This window comes from Pongo abelii, chromosome 6 (assembly GCF_028885655.2).
Source record: "Pongo abelii isolate AG06213 chromosome 6, NHGRI_mPonAbe1-v2.0_pri, whole genome shotgun sequence".
NCBI lineage: Eukaryota > Metazoa > Chordata > Mammalia > Primates > Hominidae > Pongo > Pongo abelii.
This window is the reverse complement of record NC_071991.2, coordinates 13,167,797-13,185,655: the sequence shown is the minus strand read 5'-3', so window position 1 is coordinate 13,185,655 and position 17,859 is coordinate 13,167,797. Positions and strand designations below refer to the sequence as shown.

The 17,859-nt window shown below is 48.4% G+C and overlaps 1 protein-coding gene across 3 annotated transcripts in view; it reads right to left on the bottom strand.

Annotated features, from left to right (window-relative positions):
• HIP1 (huntingtin interacting protein 1) overlaps positions 1 to 17,859 on the bottom strand; it is a 208,226-nt gene that overhangs the window by 55,039 nt on the left and 135,328 nt on the right. For all 3 annotated transcript variants that reach the window (XM_024249726.3, XM_054560364.2, XM_054560363.2), the window contains exons 2-5: positions 15,003 to 15,066; positions 7,601 to 7,743; positions 7,284 to 7,340; positions 2,029 to 2,109 (exon numbers count right to left, since the gene is read on the bottom strand). In XM_024249726.3, the coding sequence (XP_024105494.2) occupies positions 2,029 to 2,109; positions 7,284 to 7,340; positions 7,601 to 7,743; positions 15,003 to 15,066 (345 nt within the window). The remainder of the gene's footprint in view (positions 1 to 2,028; positions 2,110 to 7,283; positions 7,341 to 7,600; positions 7,744 to 15,002; positions 15,067 to 17,859) is intronic.

Below are 17,859 nucleotides of genomic sequence, written 5' to 3'. Positions count from 1 at the left end.
CTGGGACTACAGTTGCACGCTACCACACCCGGCTAATTTTTTAATTTTTTGTAGAGACAGGGTCTTCCTATGTTACCCAGCCTTGAACTCCTGGACTTAAGCAATCCGCCCTCCTTGGCCTCCCAAAGTGCTGGGATTATAGGCACGAGAAACCACACCCAGCCTCATTTCCTGCCAATCTTCAGGCAGTCCCTGCTTCTTTGACCGTCCCATGGACAACTGTCCTAATTCTGGCTCTCATCATTGTCCTCACTGGCCACCTGGATCTTTCAAGTCCACTTTGTGCACTGCCCCCAGGAAAAGCAACGTAAAATGCAGAGTGGCCCATGTCATTGCCTGATCCCCATTGGGTACTGAAGAGTCCAAGGTGCGGCTCAGGCGGGTGCCGAGGCCTCTGTGACTGAGATGCTGTTTTCCACCCTGCCCAGCCTCACACCAGAGTGGATCTAAGCCAGGTGTGGTGGTGAGCATCTGTGGTGGGGCAGGAGAATCTCTTGAGCCCAGGAATTTGAGGCTGCAGTGAGCTAAGGTGATCCACCTCCAGCCTGGCCAACATGGCGAAATCCCGTCTCTACTAAAAATACAAAAATTAGCCAGGCATGGTGGCTCGTGCCTGTAGTCCCAGCTACTTGGGAGGCTGAGACATGAGAATTGCTTGAACCCAGGAGGTAGAGGTGGCAGTGAGGTGAGATCGTGCCACACTGCACTCCAGCCTGAGTGACAGAGTGAGACTCCATCTCAAAAAAATAAAATAAAAAGATTAAAAGACAGGTCTGTAGGGGAGCTTGCTATAGAAATTGTAGGAATTGCTTGGTGCCGTGGCTCATGCCTGTAATCCCAGCACTTTGAGAGGCCAAGGCAGGTGGATCATCTGAGGTTGGGAGTTCGAGACCAACCTGATGAACATGGAGAAACCCCATCTCTACTAAAAAAAAGATACAAAATTAGCCAGACATGGTGATGCATGTCTGTAATCCCAGCTACTCAGGAGACTGAGGCAGGAGAATCGCTTGAACCCGGGAGGCGGAGGTTTTGGTGAGCCGAGATTGCCCCATTGCACTCCAGCCCAGGCAACAAGAGCGAAACTCTGTCTCAAAAAAAAAAAAAAAAAAAAAAGAAATTGTAGGAGTAGTTTTGCCCTGTCACTCAGGCTGGAGTACAGTGGCATGATCATAGCTTACAGCAGCCTTCAACTCCTGAACTCAAGTGATCCTCTTGCCTCCTGAGTAGCTGGGACTACAGGCATGCGCCACCACCTCTGGCTAATTGTAATTTTTTTGTAGAGACAGGGTCTTGCTATGGCCCAGGCTGGTCTCAAACTCCTGGTCTTAAGTGATCCTCCAGCCTTGATCTTCCAAAATGCTCAGATTACAGGCATGAGCCACAGTGCCCAGACAGGAATTGTTTTTATTAACAGTAAAATCAATGCTTCTGTAATATTTTCATAAGGCAATCTAGTGGCTAGGGTTACCCTTTCTTTTTTTTTTTTTTGAGAGAGTCTTATTTTGTTTCCCAGGCTGGAGTGCAGTGGTGTGGTTTTGGCTCACTGCAACCTCTGCCTCCTGGTCTCAGGTTCAAGCGATTCTCCTGCCTCAGCCTCCCGAGTAGCTGGGACTACAGGCATGCATCACCACCACGGGTAATTTTTGTACTTTTAGTAGAGACGGGGTTTTGCCATGTTGGCCAGGCCAGTATTGAACCCCTGACCTCAGGTGATCTGTCCGCCTGGGCCTCCCAAAGAGCTAGGATTATAGGCGTAAGCCACCGTGCCTGGCCAGTTGTTCTTTCTAGCTGCAAAATGGGGAACAAAGGGTGCAGAAGACACGGGCCAAAATCCCAGCCCTCGTCATGCCCCGTGGGCCTGGTGGTGGCTTTCCTCTTGCACAGCTGGGGTACATGATGTGCACACTTCCTCAGAACCCTGGGCTGTCTATTACCTGAAAGAGCTGACAACTGAGCCCAGGGAGGGGCTGAAGGGATGGAGCAGGGGAGGCGGCAGTGGCGGCAGAACTGTCCGCAGAGACTCACTTTGGTGTGGTACTCCATCTTGGTTCTTAGCAGTTTCAGGTAGATGCTGCACAGCTGGCCATACCCCTCACTCAGGTGGCCCTTTTAGGAAGAGGAGGGGAAACAGAGTCAAAAACAAGAATGTGACAGTCGAGAGATCTGCAGCCAGGAATTCTCTGGTAAAGAATCTATCTTCTTTTTTTTCTCCCCTTTATTTTATTTATTTAGAGATGGGGTCTAGCTCTGTTGCCCAGGCTGGAGTGCAGTGGCACGATCTCGGCTCACTGTAGCCTCCATCTCCTGGGTTCAAGTGATTCTCCTGCCTCAGCCTCCTGAGTAGCTGGGATTACAGGCATGTGCCACCATGCCTGGTCAATTTTTGTATTTTTAGTAGAGATATGGTTTCACCATGTTGCCCAGGCTGGTCTCAAACTCCTGGCCTTGAGTGATCCGCCTGCCTTGGCCTCCCAAAAGCTGGGATTACACTACAGGTGTGAGCCACCACGCCCAGCTAATTTTTGTAGTTTTTAGTAGAGATGGGGTTTCACCACGTTGGCCAGACTAGTCTCAAACTCCTGATCTCAGGTGATCTGCCCGCCTCTGCCTCCCAAAGTGCTGGGATTACAGGCATGAGCCACCACACCCAGCCATCTACCTTTATTCCTAAATGTAAAATAGAATCAATCTATTTTTCTTGCTTAATATGCTGCAATTTTATTCAACTTCTTAAACTTTCTTTCATTATTTTTAGTGACTGACCAGTATTATTATAATTTATTGAACTAACTCAAATGAGTTGAAGCCAATTCAAACTAGTTGAAATTTTTGCTATCATAAACCATTTCAATGAACATTCCTTACAGCACAATCTTTTGTGCAAACATAAGGACTTCGTTTGATAAATTCTGGACAAAGCTGCCTACTTAAGAATGTTGAGTCTGGCCAGGTGCAGTGAGTGGCTCATGCCTGTAATCCCAGCACTTTGGGAAGCTAAGGAGGGAGGATTGCTTGAGCTCAGGAGTTTGAGACCAGCCTGGCCAACATAGCGAAACCCCATCTCCACAAAAAATTGAAAAATTAGCTGGGCATGGTGGTGTGCACCTGTGGTCTCAGCTATTCAGGAGGCTGAAGTGGGAGGATCGCTTGAGCCCAGGAAGTTGAGGCTCCAGTGAGCTGTGATCATGTCACCATACCTCCAGCCTTGGTGACAGAGCAAGAAACTGTCTCAAAACACTGCCACCACCACCAACACACACACAAAAGACTGCCTCCTTGGTAAGGGGAAGTAAAGATAAATAATAAAATAACAAACGCTTGTACTCCTGCACTGAGGAAGTCCTCCCTAAGGACTACAAAGAATTCTACTGCCTGAAACCACTGCTGTGATCGGGGAAGGAAAATCTGCCCTACATTCACAAAACCTTAAGCTGAGAATTTAATTTCGAGTGATCTCAATCGAAGCAAATGCCAATTCTCTCTGGAGGAACGTGCCTTCATTACAGTCTTCAAAGAATTCTCCACAGATAAAATTCCAAGGAAGATGAGCAGCTTAAGGTAGAAAATAACCGAACATAAAGAAAACTACACAGCATGGGCAAAATGCACCAAAAGTGATGGAGGACAGAAACGAATCTCTAAAGACTTTGAATAATAGAATTACAAAATATATATGAAATGACTTTGGTTCATAGATCTAAAGAAATAAGAGACTGTTTCAAAATATATGCAGGGCATAATAAATTGTAAAGGAGGAGAAGCAGGGCCAGACACAGTGGCTCCTCCTGCCTGTAATCCCAGTGCTTTGGGAGGCTGAGGTGACAGATTGCTTAAGCCCAGGAGTTCGAGACCACCCTTGGTAACATGGCAAAACCCTGTGTCTACAAAAATTAGCTGGGTTTGGTGGTGCACACCTGTTTTCCCAGCTACTTGGGAGGCTGAGGTGGAAGGATCACCTGAGTTCAGGAGGTTGAGGCTGCAGTAAGCCATGATCACGCCACTGCACTCTAGCCTGGGTGACACAGTGAGAATCCTGTCTCAAACAACAACAACAACCTCCCCCCGCAAAAAAACAAGCAGATTTGAAAAAAAAAAAAAAATAGAACTTCAAGAAATGAAAACTGTACTAATTGGGCCAGGTGTGGTGGCTCATGCCTGTAATCCTAGCAATTTGAGAGGCCGAGGCATTGGATCACCTGAGGTTAGGAGTTCGAAACCAGCCTAGCCAACATGGTGAAACCCCATCTCTACTAAACATACAAAATTAGCTGGGCGTGGTGGACATGCCTGTAATCCCAGCTACTTGGGAAGCTGAGACAGGAGAATCACTTAAACGTGGGAGGTGGAGGTTGCAGTGAGCAGAGATCGTGCCATTGCCCTCCAGCCTGGGCAACAAAAGCAAAACTCTGTCTAAAAAAAAAAAAAAAAAGAAGAAGAAGAAGAAAAGAAAAGAAAACTGTACTAAATGAAATTGAAAACCTTATGGAGAAGCTTAATAACACATCAGACCCAACTGGAGAGGAAGCAAACTGAAGGCTAGAGCTGATAAAAAATTATCCAGAATACAGCAAAGACAAATAGGTAGAAAAAACTGAAAGAGTGTTTTAGAGACATGAGGGGTAGGATGAGAAAGTCTGACACAGGTCTAGCCAAAATCTGAGAAGGGGCTGGGCGCGATGGCTGATGCCTGTAATCCCAACACTTTGGGAGGCCGAGGAAGGAAGATCACTTGAGATCAGGAGATCGAGACCAGCCTGGCCAACATGGCAAAACCCTGTCTCCACTAAAATATAAACATTAGCTGGGTGTGGTGGTAGGCACTGTAATTCTAGCTACTTGGGAGGCTGAGGCAGGAGAATCGCTTCAACCTGGGCGGTGGAGATTGCAGTGAGCTGAGATTATGCCAGTGCACTCTGGCCTAGGCGACAGAGCAAGACTCTGTCTCCGAAAAAAAAAAAAAAAAACGACATTCTTTTTTTTGTTTTTTTTTTGAGACGAAGTCTCTCTCTGTCACCTAGGCTGGAGTGCCGTGGCGCGATCTCAGCTCACTGTGAACTCTGCCTCCCGGATTCATGCCGTTCTGCCTCAGCCTCCTGAGTAGCTGGGACTACAGGCACCCGCCACCAGGCCCGGCTAATTTTCTGTATTTTGTTTAGTAGAGACGGGGGTTTCACCGTGTTAGCCAGGATGGTCTTGATCTCCTGACCTTGTGATCCGCCCGCCTCGGCCTCCCAAAGTGCTGGGATTACAGGCATGAGCCACTGCGCCCGGCCAAAAACGACATTGTTAAACAAGCAAACACGGTGTCAGCCACCAGTAGGCTCTCAATTATGGAAGTTATAAAGGAAATAATTCAGGCAGAAAGAAAGTGATCTCAGATGGAAGGTCTATGGAGAGCACAGAATAAAACAAGGAAAATAAAACAATAACTTACAGAATTTAAAGATAAACATAACCAAAACCAAAATACATGGTTATGCTAACAGATAAATTGAGGGACTGAATGGAACTAAAATATTGCTAAAGTCTTTGTGTTATACAGGAAACAAAGATACGAAAGGTAGACCTAGATAAAACAAGCATTTTGTAATTATTAGAGAACATGCCAAAAACAAAAAAAGTAGATTTGTTTTTTAAACTCCCAAATAGTAATGAGGAAAAAACAGAATGAGAAAAAATACCCACCCAATCCAAAAGAAGGCAAGAAAGGAGAGAAATAGAAGTAGAACAGATGGGACAAATAGAAAGCATAGAATAAAATGGGAGACATAAATCTAAACATACCATGTAGCATAATAAATGTAAATAGACTAAATGCCCAGTTAAAAGACAAAGACTACCATCCTGGATAAAAAAACAACAACCACAAACCACACAAAATCCAACCAAATGTTATTTATAAGTGTTATTTCTAAAACATACAAATATAGGAATGCTTAAAGTAAAAAGATGGAGAAATATATACCAGGCAAATTCTAACAAAAAGGAAAAAGACCTAAGCTTTACATGTTACAGGGAACGTTTTCTAGCACACAGTTGGGAAATCTGAGGACAACTCTCAACTTTGTTCTGGTACCTAATTTTGTGACTTTAGGACAAGCTGCTTCCCTTTCTGGGCCTGTGTTTCCTCACCTATGATAGGTAGATAGGACTACATAGTTGCCAACATTTTATAGGTGCAGACAGATACAGGTAAGACTGTGCAAAAAGGCTAAAGTAGTAGTTCTCAACTGGTAGAGGCAAAAGAACATATCAGAATCAACCAGGGAGATTTTTTTTTTTTTGAGACAGAGTCTCACTCTGTCACCCAGGCTGGAGTGCAGTGGCCCAATCTTGGCTCACCACAACCTCCGACTCCCAGGTTCAAGCGATTCTCCTGCCTCAGCCTCCTGAGTAACTGGGATTACAGGCACATGCCACCACACCCGGCTAATTTTTGTATTTTTAGTAGAGCCCGGGTTTCACCATGTTGGCCAGGTTGGTCTCGAACTCCTGACCTCAGGTGATCTGCCTACCTCGGCCTCCCAAAGTGCTAGGATTACAGGCGTGAGCCACTGCGCCTGGCCAAGGGAGATTCTTCAAAATGCAGATTACCCCTCTCCATATACACACCCACAGACATCAGAATCTGGGGTGATTGTGGTTCGTGTATAGAAACGCTCTTTTCCATTGACTGTGATATTGCACCTACCTCCTCCCTCATCCTAAAGCACTGAGAATCTCTAAACAGGAAAGAAGAAGCTCTGGCATTAAGAACTGGATATGCTAATTCTAATTCTCAATGCACTATGACTCCAACGGGACCAGTGGAAGGAGAAGAGAAGTAGGAACTGTGGGCTGGGCACAGTGGCTCATGTGTGTGATCCCAGCACTTTGGAAGGCTGAGGTGGGAGGATCACTTGAGGCCAGGAGTTCAAGACCAGCCTGGGCAGCATAGCGAGACCCCCATCTCTACCGAAAAAAAAAAAAAAAGCAGGAACCATGGCCGTGTGGCTACCGCTGAGGGATCCCAACTCTTGGACAGCTTTGTGACATGAGTTGCCATTGGCAGGAGAAGCTCCCAGGCCCTGGAAATTTCCTGAAGTGTCCAGGGACCCCAGGCAAGACTATGGATATCACGGTACTCTTTGGGGGCATCCTTAGTCCCTCTCTGGCACTCATGGGAGAAATCCTCAACAAGCTGAAGGAGATGAATTTATTTCATCCTCCAGTCCTTGCTCTGCGGCCTCTGAGGAAGGAGAGGAGGAGCAGGTGGCTCCTGGGTACATCTCCAAACTCACCCACATCCTGCTCATGTCACTCAATTCATTTCTGTATCTCAGAGAGTCCTTCAGGACCTGCAGGGGCAAAAGAACAGCCCGTGAGAGAATGGAGAAGGAAGGAAAGACAAAGGGAAGGAGGATGGAGAGAGGCAGAGGTGAACCTGGGGGTGGGGGGACAGGCTGATGGGAGGGAGGCTCACCCACCTCTAATGGAGAACCCAAAGGCCAGGAGAAGGGGGCAGTGTGGGAGAGGACAGCAGCCTCTGTGGCCCAGGCAGTCACTTTCCCCACAAGGATCCCTGGCTCCTTGCCACCCCACAGCCCCAGGAACTCACATTCGGGTGTCCGTCTCGGAGGAGTTTGTGGAACACATGGCAGAACTTCCAGCAGAGCACTGCGTTGCTAGACAGAGGCAGGCGGTTGACAACAGACCAGAAGGTCTGTGCCCCTTTCTCATGGTGGGTGCCCAGTATGCACGGTGAGGGGGGGTTATGGAGAACAACGGCTGGGCTCTGCCTCCTGGGATCCAGCCTGCACCTAGCCACTGCAGGGGACCGAGCCTGCACCCAGCCACCGCAGGGGACCGAGCCTGCACCCAGCCACCGCAGGGGATGGAGCCTGCACCCAGCCACTGCAGGGGACTGAGCCTGCACTCAGCCACTGCAGGGGATAGAGGTTGCACCCAGCCACTGCAGGGGACTGAGCCTGCACCCAGACACTGCAGGGGACCGAGCAGTTGTGCAAGTCATGGTTGGCAGTGCCTTGGAGGGAGCACCGCTCAGAGCTAAGACACCATAGAACTGTACATTCCTTCTGGGAGTTTTAGAGCAGATGGGAATACTTGTTCTAATAAAATCCACTTGAGTAGACAATTTCCTGAGATGCAAGTGTCTTCAGAGAGAGGTGTGTCTTTTTCTAATTTGCACAAATACCCTGTAGGCCACGGTGGTACTGGGTTGCCCTTTCTATGAAAATGCTGAGTTGATAATGGGTCCTTCGGGAATAACTACAGCTATTTGTTGTGGTGGTTGAGATAGGGTCTTGCTCTGTCACCCAGACTGGAGTGCAGTGGTGTGATCATAGCTCACTGCAACCTCGAACTCCTGGGCTCAGGCAATCCTCCTACCTCAGCCTCCCAAGTAGCTGGGGCTACAGGCATGCACCACTATGCCCAACTAATTTTTAAATTTTTGGTAGAGATGAGATCTTGCTATGTTGCCCAGGCTGGTCTCAAGCTCCTGGCCTCAAGTGATCCTCCCCTCTTGGCCTCGCAAAGTGCTGGGGTTACAGGCATGAACCACTGTGTCTGGCCTTATGACACCTAACTTTTAAACAACATTTGAGGGCTTCCTCAGGTTCTTTCTTATGCATTATTAAAAGTGAGGGTGTGCAAGCCAGGCGCAGAGACTCACGCCTATAATCCCAGCACTTTGGGGGGCCGAGGTGGGTGGATCACCTGAGGTCAGGAGTTTAAGATCAGCCTGACCAACACGGCGAAACTCCATCTCTACTAAAAATACAAAATTAGCTGGGCGTGGTAGTGGGCGCCTGTAATCCCAGCTACTCAGGAGGCTGAGGCAAGAGAATTGCTTGTACCCGGGAGGTGGAGGTTGCAGTGAGCCAGGATCACGCCACTGCACTCCAGCCTGGGCGACAGAGCAAGACTCCGCCTCGAAAAAAAAAAAAAAAAAAAAGTGAGGGTGTGCTTCTGCTCCTCGTCAAGGACCTTGGTCCCTGCAGGGAATCCTGCACCTTGACCCCTTGGCTCCTCCTCCAGGCAGCACCTCCGGCCCCTTTCCATTTAGCCAGCCTTGTGCTTGCCTTAACAGCAGCAATCTTTGTCTAAAATGCCCTTTCTGTAAACCTCAACACCCCACTTCTTCCATAAACCTGCCTGGCCCCATTCAGGGGCACCTTCAATCTCTCCACACCTTAAATTCCCCATATATGGAATCCTGGAACGGCTTCTCCCCAGGCCTAATTCCAAACACACCCACCCCCTGCAGATAGTCGTCAGTTTGCATGTAATAAATGTCCCTCAGGGTGGAGCGCGGTGGCTCACACCTCTAATCCCAGCACTTTGGGAGGCTGAGGCGGGCGGATCACCTGAGGTCAGAGTTCGAGAACAGCCTGACCAATACGGTGAAACTCCATCTCTACTAAAAATACAAAATTAGCCCAGTGGGGTGGCGGCGCATGCCTGTAATCCCAGCTACTCGGGAGGCTGAGGCAGGAGAATTGTTTGAACCTGGGAGGCAGAGATTGCAGTGAGCTGAGATCACGCCATTGCACTCCAGCCTGGGCAATGAGCGAAACTCCGTCTCCACAACAACAAAAGCCCTTTCCATAAACCTGAACACCCCACTTCTTCCATAAACCTGACTGGCCCCATTCAGGGGCACCTTCAATCTCTCCACACCTTGAATTCCCCATATATGGAATCCTGGAACCGCTTCTCCCCAGGCCTAATTCTAAACACACCCACCCTCTGCAGATAGTTGTCAGTTTGCATGTAATAAATGTCCATCAGGGTCGGGCATGGTGGCTCACAGCTGTAATCCCAGCACTTTGGGAGGCCAAGGCGGGTGGATCACGAAGTCAGGAGATCAAGACCAGCCTGGCCAACATAGTGAAACCTTCTCTCTACTAAAAGTACAAAAATTAGCCGGGCGTGGCGGTGCATGCCTGTAATCTCAGCTACTTGGGAGGCTGAGGCAGGAGAATCGCTTGAACCTGGGAGGTGGAGATTGCAGTGAGCTGAGATTGCACCACTGCACTGCAGCCTGGGTGACAGAACGAGACTCCATCTCAAATATAAATAAATGTCCCTCTGGCCTCACATGATTTTAAGTTCGGCTATTCCAGATCTCTGTCATTAGTGAGCTCTTTTTGGAGTGAGGAGAGAATTTCCACTTTTGTAATTGTGTGCTTCAACAAGATTCACAGACCCAGTAACTGGGCACTGTCAGCTGTTAGGACAACTCTGCGCCCAGAACTTTAGGCTTTACTCAGCAAGGCTCAGGTCGCAAGTGCACTGTCATTTAGGGCAGAAAGACTCGCCTCAGGTAGGAAACTAAATGACTCACCCGGAGCATGTGTTATTTTGCTTCTGAACTGGAAGATACCATAAAGCTCCTTTCCTCGATGACATTTTCATTTAGAGAGGGGTGGGCTTAAACAGATGTTTGGGTCTGGAAGCTAAAATCAGCTTTTGGTGTAGGAGTCTTTCTTTCTTTCCTTCCTTTTTTCTTTCTTTCCTTTCTTTCTTTCCTTCCTTCCTTCCTTCCTTCCTTCCTTCCTTCTTTCTTTTTCTTTCTTTCTTTCTCTCTCTCCCTTCCTTCCTTCCTTCCCTCTCTCTCTCTTTCGTTCGTTCATTCTTTCTATTTTTTTTTTTTAGACAGAGTCTCGCTCTGTCGCCCAGGCTGGAGTGCAGTGGCACAATCTTGGCTCACTGCAACCTCCACCTCCCAGGTTCAAGCGATTCTCGTGCCTCAGCCTCCCAAGTAGCTGGGATCACAGGCACCCGCCACCATGCCCGGCTAATTTTTGTTTTTTTAGTAGAGACGGGGTTTCACCATGTTGCTCAGGCTGGTCTCGAACTCCTGGCCTCAAGAGATCCACCCCCTTGGCCTCCCAAAGTTCTGGGATTACAGGTGTGAGCCACCGCACCTGGCCTTGGTGTAGGAGTGATTTCTGAAATAATTTTTGGTTCCGCTTAAAGCACAGCCCCTGCAGACTGCAAGGAAGCAGTGAGGAGAGACCAGCAACCCCCAGCCTCCCCGCACTCCCTTCTCCCAGTGGACAGTGCTTACTTTTCCTGAGAGCAGCCTCCCAAACTGAAGCTGAGTGCAGAGCTAGCTGGGGACCTTGGCTTTATTTTATTAAATTTAAATTAATTTTGTTAATTAATTTATTTTTTAGAAACAGAGTCTCCTTCTGTTGCCCAGTCGGGAGTGCATTGGTGCAATCATAGCTCACTGCAGCCTCCAACTTCTGGGCTCAAGTGATCCTCCCTGCTCAGCCTCCCAAGTAGCTGGGACTACAGGCATGCACCAACACACTTAGCTAATTTTTTATTTTTTGTAGAGATGGGTCTCACTATGTTGCCCAGGCTGGTCTTGAATTCCTGGGCTATGTGATCCTCCTGCCTGGGCCTCCCAAAGTGCTGGGATTACGGGTGCGAACCACCGCACCCGGCTCAGGCACCCTGACTTTGAAATGTGCAAGGAGACCTTTCTGGCATTCTTTCACATTATAAGCATTTTTATGCCCCAAGTATGTGTCAAAGACTGTAAAATCCATTCAGGGAGAAAAAAAAGAAAATACGAAAAATAAGACTCAGTCCCCAGCCCTCCAGGAGTGAATACCAAGGTGGCGGGCCAACCTGTTCACCATTTAGGCATCTGTGATAAATGTGTAAGCAGCATTTCTGAAGTCAGACTTCCTAATGCTTATTCAGTTTGTATCTAAGGCAGCTGATAAAAGACCCGATAATAGATAAATGCGCTGGGCGTGGTGGCTCACGCCTGTAATCTCAGCACTTTGGGAGGCCCAGTGGGAGGACTGCTTGAGCCTAGCTAGGAGTTCAAGACCAGCCTGGGCCACAGTGAGACCCCATGTCTATAAAAAATTAGCCAGGCATGATGGCATGTGCCTATAGTCCCAGCTACTCAGGAGGCTGAGGCGGGAGGATCACTTGAGCTTAAAAGTTGGAGGCTGCAGTGAGCCTCCAACTGATTGTGTCACTACACTCCAGCCTGGGTGACAGTACATGACCCTACCTCAAAAAAAAAAAAAAAGGTTTGGGATATCTTTAATTAGGCATTTCAAACCCTACTGTATGGAGTTGATTTTTCAACATTTATTCACCATTTAGAAATTATGAATCAGAGACTCATAGAATGTTAGAGCTGGACTGTTAAATCTTTGAAATCTTCTTCTTTTTGAAACAGAGTTTTGCTCTTGTTGCCCAGGCTGGAGTACAGTGGTGCGATCTTGGCTCACTGCAACCTCTGCCTCCCAGGTTCAAGCGATTCTTCTGCCACAGCCTCCCAAGTAGCTGGGATTACAGGTGCCCACCACCACGCCTGGCTAATTTTTGTTTTTTTAGTAGGACAGGGTTTCACCGTGTTGGCCAGGCTGGTCTCGAACTCCTCACCTCAGGTCATCCACCCGTCTCCACCTTCCAAAGTGCTGGGATTATAGGTATGAGCCACCACACCTGGCCTGAAATCTTTTTTGTCCAACCTTTGATCAGACAGAAAGTGACCTAAGACTCATGGAGGCCCCGCTCAAGGTCCCAGAGTGAGCCCGAGAGTTCCAGTGGCGGAATGTCAGAATCTCCTTGCAGGGCCCCTTCCCTCCTCCCAGGGAGCCTCCCGGCAGCATGTGACGTGACCCTGCCGTTGCAGGCCTGGCCTTTCTGTGCCCATGTCTTGTCCTGAACAGCACACTGCCCCATGATAACTGTCTCTCCCTTACTCATATCTTTTATCAGAGTGATCACAAATTATTCGTAGGTAAGGGTCAGGGCTGAGTCATTTCCTCTGAGAAAATCCACTGGGCCATTTAAAATAAAGGCTTTTCTTGGTTTGCTTTGAATCATCGCAAGGGTACCAAACGTGATGCAGGAAAGCAAGGGGCCTGTGTCTTTCCGGGGAAAAAAAAGAGCAAGATCTAGCTAGTCTCGCGTAGGGCTGGACTTCTGGGCTACCCCAGAGAGGTTCTGCAGCCCCCATCCTAATTCCAGCCAAAGCATCTTCCCACTAAAGGCAAACTGCTTTCCCTCTAGCAAACAGCAGTGCAGTTCATATATCACACTAAGCAATGCTGGGCTTCTCTGGCTATCTAACCTGGAGGATCGTCTCTAGGGGTTGAGGCTAGAAGGCTTCGGGACAAGCTGCTCTGGCCTGCCTGGCTGTGACACAGTAACCAAGAGCCCAGGTGAGGAGAAGCTTCCCACTGCAGACAGAAGTCCAGCCTCTGAGGCTGGGCGTGGCCTCCGAGGTTGGGCGCGGTGGCTCATGCCTGTAATTCCAGCACTTTGGGAGGCCAAGGCAGGAGGATTGCTTGAGCTCAGGAGTTTGAAACCAGCCTGAGCAACAGGGCAAAACCCCGTCTCTACTAAAAATACAAAAATTAGCCAGGGGTAGTGATACACACCTGTGGTCCCAGCTACTTGGGAGGTTGAGGCAGGTGGATCTCTTGAGCCTGGAAGGCGGAGGTTGCAGTGAGCTGAGATCACACCATTGCACTCCAGCCTTCTGTCTCAAAAAAATAAATAAGTAAAAAAAGTCCCAACTCTGCTTGCCCGGAACTCCACCTTGCTCTGGCCCAGCACACAGAGAGTTAAAAGCTTAGCCACCCCGCTGGCAGCCTCTCTCCTTCAGCCTTTGGGGATTAAGCTCTCCAGCTCCTGGATTCTGCAACTCCCTAGGCAGATTCCTAGGGATTCATCAGCCAGCATGGTCCTGCACCTCTCTACAAAGCCACAGGCTGCTCCTGTGTGTGGTGGGCTTATAGAGGGCTTTCAAGTCACCCATTCCCTAATCCACTTCAAGGCTCTTGTCTTCTTCCCTCTGGCATAGGTTGAACCTGTTCACGAAGGTAGAGAGCCCCTGCCTCAGTTTAAGGCCAACCAACCTCTGAAGCTAAGACTTTCTTTTTTTCGGCCAGGCGTGGTGGCTCATGCTTGTAATCCCAGCACTTCAGGAGGCTGAGGCCAGGCGTTCAAGGCCAGCCTGGCCAACATGGCGAAACCCCGGCCCTATTAAAATTACAAAAAATTACAGGTGTGGTGGCACACGCCTGTCATCCCAGCTACTTGGGAAGCTGAGGCACAAGAATCGCTTGAATCCAGGAGGCAGAGGTTGCAGTGAGCCGAGAACATGCCACTGCCCTTCAGCCTGGGCAACAGAGTGGGGCTCTATCTCAAAAAAGTAAAAAAAAAAAAATACTCTCTTTTTCTTTTTTTTTTTTTGCTTTCATACTCAGAAAAGGAGATGATTATTGATTATGCAACCCCCAGGGGAGTGGTCCCTGTGTCCCTGTAAAGGCAAAGAAAGGACCTGGAGGGCTTTGATAATAGGTGAAGATCCCTCCTGACCCCCAGGAGGTCTCTCAAAGGAAAGTAACTTTCAAGTGACTTTGAGGCTCTACAAAGCTTGAGTTGGCCAGGTGCAGTGGCTCTCCCCTGTAATCCCAGCACTTTGGGAGGTTGAGGAGGGAGGATTGCTTGAGGCCAGGAGCTTGAGACCAGCTTGGGCAATGAGCAATACCCCAACTCTAAAAAACATAAAATAAATTAGCCAGGCATAGTGGTGCACACCTGTAGTTCCAGCTACTCGGGAGGCTGAGATGAGAGGATTGCGTGAACCCAGGAGTTGGAGGCTGCAGTGAGCTATGATCACGCCATTGCACTCCAGCCTGGGCAACACGGCAAGACCCTGTTTGGAAAAAGAAAAAAAGGAGTGCTTAAGTCCTCAAGGAAAGGAGCAGGATCTTTGGCAAGTTGAAAGGCCTGGGCTTCACAGCCTCTTTGGTGTCTGCCACCCTGAAAGTCTGTGGTCTCTGCAGCCAGTGCTCTCTGAGAAGTTGCCGTCATCAGAAGCTGCAGGGACCTAGCCTATGCAGGGTTGCCCCTTCGTGGAGCTGAGCAAGGGAGCCTGGCCCTGACCTCAGTCCCCATGAGTTGACCTCCCTTGGGGTCGGTCTTCCAAGCACCATCCAAAAGGATATTTCTGGCGTGTTTTTCCTTTACAGCCACTTCCTGGGTATTAATGGCCTTATTGATGCTGACAGTCTGAAAAACAAGAAGGGGGGAGGGGAAAGGAGGATGAGATGAATAAGCCTCTGAGAGTGGCTGAGACCCTCCCAGATGCCCGCCCCTTTCTCCTCCTCCAGCCATCCTCCCCCAGCCCCACGGGTGGTCGGTTCCTCTGCAGGCACCCAGCTGGGGGCAGAGGTGGGCAGCGCTCCCAGGAGCCAGCTGGCTGGGCCGTCCTAAGGGAGTGGGCACCACTGCCTGGCATTGGCTGTGCCCAGCTGCTGCTCCCGCCTGCCACTCACTCCCTTGGCACAACAACATGGCAATTAAAGCCCGCCCAAAGAGATGCTTTTCATCCCCCAGGGAAACATTATTTCTCCCGGAGCAGGAGGAAGAGGCGCAGAGATCAGCGAGCGACCATGGCCCAAGAGCATCCAGCTGCCCCTCTCTCCCCTCCAAACCTTCCACGGAGCCTTCTCCGGCTGGCCAGCACCGGCAGTGGTCACTAAGTCTTTGTTTTCCTACACTCTTGAGCATTTTCCAACTTCTAAGCAAATTCCCTTGTACTTCCTTAATGACATCAAGGGACATTAAACATTCCCTCTCAATCGTTTTTAAAATCGTTAACTTTTTTTTTTTTTTTTTTTTGAGGAGTCTCGCTCTGTCACCCAGGCTGGAGTGCAGTGGCCCGATCTCGGCTCACTGCAACCTCTGCCTCCCGGGTTCAAGCGATTCTCCTGCCTCAGCATCCCGAGTAGCTGGGCCTACAGGCGCCTGCCATCACACCCGGCTAATTTTTGTATTTTTAGTAGAGACGGGGTTTCACCATGTTGCTTGGCCAGGCTGGTCTCGAAATCCTGACCTCAGGTGATCCGCCCGCCCCAAAGTTCTGGGATTACAGGCCTTGTTTTTTTCTCTTTTGAGATGGAGTCTTACTCTGTCGCCCAGGCCAGAGTGCAGTGGTGTGATCGTGGCTCACTGCAAACCCTGCCTCCCTTGTCAAAGCAATTCTCCTGCCTCAGCCTCCCGAGTAGCTGGGATTACAGGTGTGCACTACCATGCCCAACTAATTTTTGTATTTTTAGTACAGACGGGGTTTCGCCATGTTGGCCAGGCTGGTCTCGAACTTCTGACCTCAAGTGATCCTCCCACCTCTGCCTCCCAAAGTGCTGAGATTACAGGCATGAGCCACTGTGCCCAGCCAAATCATAACTCTTTTTAATTTTGCAAAGTGCATATACATAGGAGTACCATTTGCACAAACACAGAAAAGGGATTATATCATGTAGGCTGTTTTCTTAGGTACAGATTTTTTCCTTTTTCTGTTTTGATGTCATTCTATCCCTATAACCCATGTTAAAAACCTGTTATGTATCACATACATACACCCACACATACACATAAATACCTACATACTGAAGAGGTTCATTTTGCCATTGTTCTACAAAAATTAGATTGTCATATATAGACTTCTCTACATCTTGGTTTTCTTGAATGTATCTCCTGGAAAATTCTGCAAATGGGCTGAAAAACCTCTAGCTTTTATTATTATTATTATTATTTTTCGTCCTGAGACAGGGTCTTGTTCTGTCCCCTAAGCTGGTGTGCAGTGGCACAATCATGGCTCACCGCAGCCTCCAACTCCTGGGCTCTAGCGATCCTCCTGCCTCAGCCTCCTGAGTAGCTGGGATTACTGGCGCATGACACCATGCTCAGTTATTTTCTTTATTTTTGGTAGAGACGGGGTCTCACTATGTTGCCCAGGCTGGTCTCAAACTCCTGGCTTCAAGTGATCCTCCCACCTCAGCCTCCAAAAACACTGGGATTACAGGCATGAGCCACTGTCCCCAGCCAGGAATTACCTTTAAAATTTTAGGTGTGATAAATATGTTGTGGTTAATTTTTAAAGAGTTTTTTTTTTTTTTTAAACAGGTTCATTCTGAAATATTTACTGGCAAGATGATACAATGTCTAAGCTTTACTTCAAATAATCTGGAGAATAAAAAGTCTGGTGGTTGATGGTACAGACCCACGGATCAGCAAACTACAGTTACAAGCCACAACCAGACCAGACTAACACCTGGTTTTGAAAATAAAGCTTATGGCCGGGCACGGTGGCTCATGCCTGTAATCCCAGCACTTTGGGAGGCCGAGGTGGGTGGATCACCTGAGGTCAGGAGTTTGAGACCAGCCTGGCCAACATGGTGAAACTCCGTCTCTACTAAAAATACAAAAATTAGCTGGGCGTGGTGACGGGCGCCTGTAATCCCAGCTACTTGCTACTCGGGAGGCTGAGGCAGGAGAATTCCTTGAACCTGGGAGGCGGAGGTTGCAGTGAGCCGAGATTCCACAATTGTACTCCAGCCTGGGTGAGAGAGCGAGACTCCCTCTCAACAACAACAACCACAAAAAAAAAAAAAAGAAAGAAAAGAAATCTTATTAGAATTCACCCACTCTCATGCATTTACTTATTCATTTAATATCAGCTGAGGCTGCTTCTGCATTACAAAGGCAGAGTTGAATGGTTGCGATGGAGACCATGAGGCTTGCAAAGCCTAAAATATTTACTAACTGGCTCTTGGCAGAAAATGCTGACCACTTGTCCATAGGATATATGTTTGGCCACAAGTTCCTTGTTGATGCTGGGGCTATACCAGGGCTTCTTGGACTAGTCTTCATATTTGTATATGTTTGAACTTTTCTATAATGAAACGTTAAAAAAAAAAAAAACTTTGACCCAGTAATCTCACTCCTAGGAATCTATCCTTTGGAAATAAAAACTTTTTTTTTTTTTTTTTTTCTGTTTAGACACAGTCTCACTCTGTCTCC